The sequence below is a fragment of the Pistacia vera genome, unplaced genomic scaffold, assembly GCF_008641045.1.
Source record: "Pistacia vera cultivar Batoury unplaced genomic scaffold, PisVer_v2 Contig952, whole genome shotgun sequence".
NCBI classification, from domain to species: domain Eukaryota; kingdom Viridiplantae; phylum Streptophyta; class Magnoliopsida; order Sapindales; family Anacardiaceae; genus Pistacia; species Pistacia vera.
The window spans coordinates 48295-53957 of record NW_022196837.1 but is presented as its reverse complement, the minus strand read 5'-3'; the positions used below and the strand labels follow the sequence as shown (position 1 = coordinate 53957).

Genomic DNA, 5663 nt, shown 5'->3' with positions numbered 1-5663 from the left:
AAGTTTCGTTCGTTGGATTGGACCTTTTGTTGTTACTAATGTTTTTCTCGTGGTGTGTTGAAATCAAAGTTTAGCAACTTCTAAAGTGTTCAAGGTGAATGGCCATAGACTTAAGACTTTTATGAAGGTTTTCAAGAAGAAAATGTGGCAAGAATGGACTTGAGGATCTGATTTATACTGTTTGAAGAGGACAACCTTGAGTCAAGCCAACGACAATAAACAAAGGCGCTGCTTGGGAGGCAAACAAGGGGAGTTGTTTTTCTTATTCTCGCATTTTAAATTTGGTTATTTTTCCTTTTCTTTGCATTTCATCTTACATTGCGGACAATGTCAGTTTTAAGTGTGGGGGAGGGGATTTAGGTTGTGTTTAATCTGTTTCAAAAAAAAAAATAAAAAAAACAAATAGCTTTTTGTTTTTAGGAAGGTTTATGCTTTAAGTCATATCTTTGAACGTCTAGTGATGCATGAAATAGTAACTTGACTTTGTTATGAGCATTCCTTGACTAGGATGTTAGCAATATTTCAAAAATAGAGTTAATCATATTTGAATCTTTGTAGTTTTGAAACAATATGTCTTGAGAAGTTGTGTAAACTTGGTGACGAAGCATGATTGATGAGTGTATAACAACCTTAAAAGGAAAAAAAGAAAATTGTTCTCTAAGCTAGTCCTAAATTTGGGTTTAAGCAAATAGGAAAAGAAAAGAAAGGTATGTGGTGGAGTCGAGATGGAGCATAAAAACACTCACTCATAAAAAACCATGAAATGAGATGGAGCATAAAATGCACTCATTCTTTTTCAAAACAGAAAAAAAAAAATATCCCTAGGTTGCTACCCAGTTTGTAGTAGTAAGAGAAACAGTTGAGGAAAAAGTTGAGAGGTGAGTTGTACATGAATGGTTGTGATTAGTTTCCTGTTGCATGGACTAATTGAGAGTAATTGTGGAAAATGATGAAGAGAGATGAATGTCATTAACTCTACTTTATTTTATTTTGTTGCTGCCTAAGTTAGGTATGAATAGCATGGATAAAATATGTTGCTTATGCATCATGATGGTGGTTCTTGATATGACTTGAGTGTGTGTATGTTTGTTTGAATTAGTTTGCCCGAGGACGTGCAAAAGCAAGGTGGGGGGAATTTGATGAGAATGCAAAATGTCATATTTACCCCCCCTTAATGTCTAGTTTTATACTTAGTGTTGCCTAATGTACTCATTATATTCTATTTGATTTAGGATGCAAATGGAGGCGTTAAATGCAAAACGAAAACTAATTAGGTGAATTCAGATAGTTTTGACAGCTTCGTAATTTGGGCATAACTCTCTCATCCAGCTCTGATTGAGATGATTCAAAATGTTGTGGAACCCTAAGAAATATACTATAACCTTAATTTTTGAGTTTGGAGAGAACTACTACATAAAGGTTATGATTGGGTGAAGTTGACGACTTGCACTGCCGATGTTCTGGAACATTCCGCCTTGCCATGCAAGTTAAAGAGGCAATTTATTATTGGAAGATTGAAGACCTGTTGCACGCAAGTTACGGCTGGACACACCACTTTCCTATTTATTTAGGACTTTATTTTATTTTCAATTAATCAGAATCAGATTAGGATAAATGTTATTTTAGGATATTAGATATTTTAAGAGATTTAGTGGATTAAAAGATTTGAAAGGGATTGTTTAAAAGGAGAAAGAGACCAGATTGAGAATACCACACGCCTCTTTTTTTCTCTTTTGGAATTTTCTCTTTGAGTTTGATTATGGCCATGAGCGGCTAAACTTTTAGAACTTGGTCGAAGGAAACGGAGGGCTCGGAATCAATAAAATTGTGAGATCTAATCTAATTTTAATGTTATTATGTTTTGAGTATGGATGTTCTTCTATGCATATGTCATGATTGTTGGTTTAATTACTAGGATGCCTACTGTTTATTATTTGTTGCAACTACTACAAGTTAGATATCAAATCCATAATTGTTTGATCCTTTAACTGTGAAGTAATTAGTTTAAGAGTTGCTGCGTCAGGAATTATTAAGTCTTAAGAAGAACATTTGACTGAATTAAATACAACTGCTTGTGTTTGTGTTGTTCAGCTTCATCGATCTCTCTAGGTCTTAAGGCTGCCACTAGATTAAATCTTTAGCGCTTGTCTAGGGTTGTTTAGTAGTAAGATTAATTAGATCGCTTGTTTCCTAATTAATTACAACTAAGGAGAGATAGGAAAATAGTTCCAACGGTGAATACTCAAAGTAAGAATTCATTTATTTTTGCATCAATGATCAGTTGTAAGATTCCGATGGTGGATGTTGAGTTAGACCAAGTTTCATTAGTTTGATTGATTTCGGTAATTTAGGTTGAATTTCTTTTCCTGAAATTGTTTCTGTTTTTACTCAAATCCCCCCCATACTGGTTCATGTAACATAAAACTCGGCTAAACACTCTCCATGGGAACGATCCCTACTCACACTACTATGTGTATTTTTAGGGTTTTAATTATGGGTGCCTACGACAGCTCACCACCAGGATTGGCCCCTAGCAAGGCATTATAGCCACCCAATAGATTCGGATTCAGCGAAATTGCTACCTGTCAACGATATGGTTACTGTGCAATCAAAACCTTTCATCATCTGTTATCTCATCTAGATTGAGGTATAGAAATAGTGTCAACCTTAGTTATCCTCGATATATTTATATTCAATTACTAGAACAATGACCAGAATAATAAATTAGATTGAGCAACAACTCAATCCCGCAGTGATCACAGATTTACTGTCATTGTCATTAATTGAATTGCGCTATGAGATAACTTTTCCCGTACCCGAGAGTGATGAATCCTCTGTTGATCAACCATAGTCTTGATACACTCTTCGATGTAGCCAATCACTACCGTATTTGTAGCTCTGAATAGAAATGCATTGGGCTAGTGTCAAACTACACCGATCGGTGCACAAGGCGCTCTGGTAACCTCAAGTCTAAGGATCACATACACCACCATTCGTTAGAGGATTTGTTCCATAGACATTGGGGTTACCATCTATATGGAATCATTTGGTGGGTCAGTCCAGTGAACTTGCCTACAACAAGCACCTGTGTGTTGCACCAGGTTGTCAGCAAACAACCTTAACAAGTGAGATCAATCACTGCCTTTCAGCAGGGTCGTTCAACACTATGATAGTGTTACAATATTATCTGTGCCCTTGGTTAGAATAATGCTAGGGGTACAAACATTTCTTGAATGGCCACCATATGTGCTCATTGGGTTTTCACTATCAAGATTCGAAACACTTGATACCCTCGTCACGGTTTTACCATTCTAAGGACATATATCAATACATACAACTATGGTTTACATGATATAGTAGATAATGCCTTTTATTGATTAATAAATATTATTACAAAGAGTCAATTCCATAATAATTGATTGGCTCTAGGGCACCTACTCTAACAATAAGGAGCTGGCCTGAACCTATAACCATTAGTGAAGTAAAGAGTTTTCATGGTTTAGCTTCTTTCTATAGGAGATTCATGCCCAATTTTATTACTGTTATGTCACCCATCACTAAGTGTTTAAAGAAAGGAAATTTTGAGTGGACAAAAGAGGTAAGTGGGGCATTTGAAGTAATAAAGAAGAAGCTTTGTGAAGCACATATCCTAGCTTTACCCGATTTTAACAAAGTATTTGAGGTTGAGTGTGATGCTAGTGGAGTTGGAATAGGGGCAATCCTTACTCAAGACAAGAGGCCGTTAGCATACTTTAGTGAGAAGCTCAATGAGTCTAAGAAGAAATGTAGCACTTATGATAAGGAGTTCTATGCCATTATTAGGGCATTAGATCATTGGAGTCGCTACTTAAGGCCTAAACAATTTGTGCTTCATTCGGATCACCAAGCTCTCAAGTTCATCAATGGGCTACATAAGTTGAACTCTAGGCATGCCAAATGGGTTGAGTTTCTTCAATCTTTCTCATTTGTTTCCAAGTACAAGCAAGGGAGCATGAATATGGTGGCTGATGCTTTGTTAAGAAGGTGCTCCATCCTTTCCATTTTGGATGCAAGAGTACTTGGGTTTAGCATGATGAAGGAGCATCACAAGCAAGATGAAGAAATTGTCGTAATCATTACTAAGTGTACTAAGGGTAGTTTTGAAGATTATATGGTCCAAGATGGATTTTTGTTCAAGGGCAACAAGCTAGGTATGCCTCATGGGAGTTTCTTGTGAGAGAGGTACATGGAGGAGGGCCTGTGGGTCATTTTGGGGTTACCAAAACAGTGGAAGTTCTTAGAGAGCATTTCTGTTGGCTGAAGATGCTTGGGGATGTGCAAACCATAGTGGCTAGATATGGAGTTTGTCATAGAGCCAAAAGTCATTTCAAATCAGGGATGTACACTCCATTGCCGATTCCTAATCAACATTGGGAAGACCTTAGCATGGACTTCATTGTAGTCGTGCTGAGAACTCAAAGAGGTAAGGTTTCCATAATGGTTGTTGTTGATAGATTCTCTGAAATGGCACATTTTATTGCATGCAACAAGACCAATGATGCATCACATGTGGTTGAGCTATTTTTCAAAGAGATTGTGAAGTTGCATGGTGTACCAAGAAGTATTGTGTTGGATAGGGATACTAAGTTTTTAAGCCATTTTTGGAGGTCCTTATGGGGTAGATTAGGCACCAAACTCTTATTTAGCACTTCCCATCAACGCCAAATCGATGGGCGAACGAAATCACAAATAGAACCTTAGGAACAATGCTAAGAACTTTGGTGAGTAAGAGTTTAAGAGATTGGGATAATAAGTTAGCTCATGCTGAGTTTGCTTACAATAGGTCCCTTAGTGTTACGACCATTGATGTGCAAGTGAATCTTGATGCCAAAGAAAAGGCTAGCTCCATAAAGAAATAACATGAATCCATTAGAGCCCAAATATCCAAATCCAATGAAGCATATAGAGAAAGGGCCAACAAACATAGAAAACCCACCTATTTTCCACTGGGAGACCTTATGTGGGTCCATCTAAGGAAGGAAAGGTTCCTATCCAAGAGGAAAAGCAAATTGGCACCTAGGGCCGATGGTCCATTTGAGGTTCTTGAGAAGATTTGGGAATGCTTATAAGATAGATTTACCATTAGAGTTTGGTAATGTTTCGGCTATATTCAACATTGGGGACTTGTCACCCTACTTGGAAGATGGAGACTTATCGGATTTGAGGTCAAATCCCTCTCAACCTAGGGAGGATGATATAAACCTCGGCCCAATGAGTTCTTTAATTGGCCAAGATTTTCCAATGAAGAGGCAAGAAGCCCAAGCTTCCCAAATTGTGCAACATTCGACCCAAACCATTAAGGAGATTCATAAGCTAGTCCATGGAGTAACAAGGATCCAAGAAGTGTTCAAGGCCTCTAACAATAGTTCAACCCGTGAGCAACAAGTGTGGAAGAACCTTTTTGGCCCATGTCGAAGTGAAGGATGTCATTTGATTCAAGTGAAGGAGACTAATTCAAGCTAAAGGTGCTTAGAGACAAGAATCCTTAATTTAAGGAAAGTGTAAGATAGCTTGCATTAAATAGGCATGGTCCTACCTTTTTGTGTGTGTGATGTTTAGTTATCTTGGCATTATTTAATTGTAAATTTTGTGTAAAAGTCTTGCTCATTGCCGCCACTTATCCT

General features: G+C 37.4%; 1 protein-coding gene across 1 annotated transcript; it reads left to right on the top strand.

The window, feature by feature from the left end:
* The first annotated feature begins 3544 nt into the window (after positions 1–3544).
* On the top strand, positions 3545–4898 carry LOC116120957. Its single transcript, XM_031406928.1, has 3 exons — positions 3545–4133; positions 4178–4646; positions 4823–4898. Exons 1-3 carry the CDS (start codon positions 3545–3547, stop codon positions 4896–4898), a joined length of 1134 nt encoding a protein of 377 aa, XP_031262788.1.
* The last annotated feature ends 765 nt before the right edge of the window (positions 4899–5663 follow it).

Coding starts and splice junctions, on each gene's coding strand:
- LOC116120957 (XM_031406928.1), top strand. CDS start 3,545: ATGTCACCCATCACTAAGTGTTTAAAGAAAGGAAATTTTGAGTGGACA. Junction 4,134..4,177: donor CATTACTAAGTGTACTAAGG/GTAGTTTTGAAG, acceptor TTTTTGTTCAAG/GGCAACAAGCTAGGTATGCC. Junction 4,647..4,822: donor TTTTTAAGCCATTTTTGGAG/GTCCTTATGGGG, acceptor TGCTTACAATAG/GTCCCTTAGTGTTACGACCA.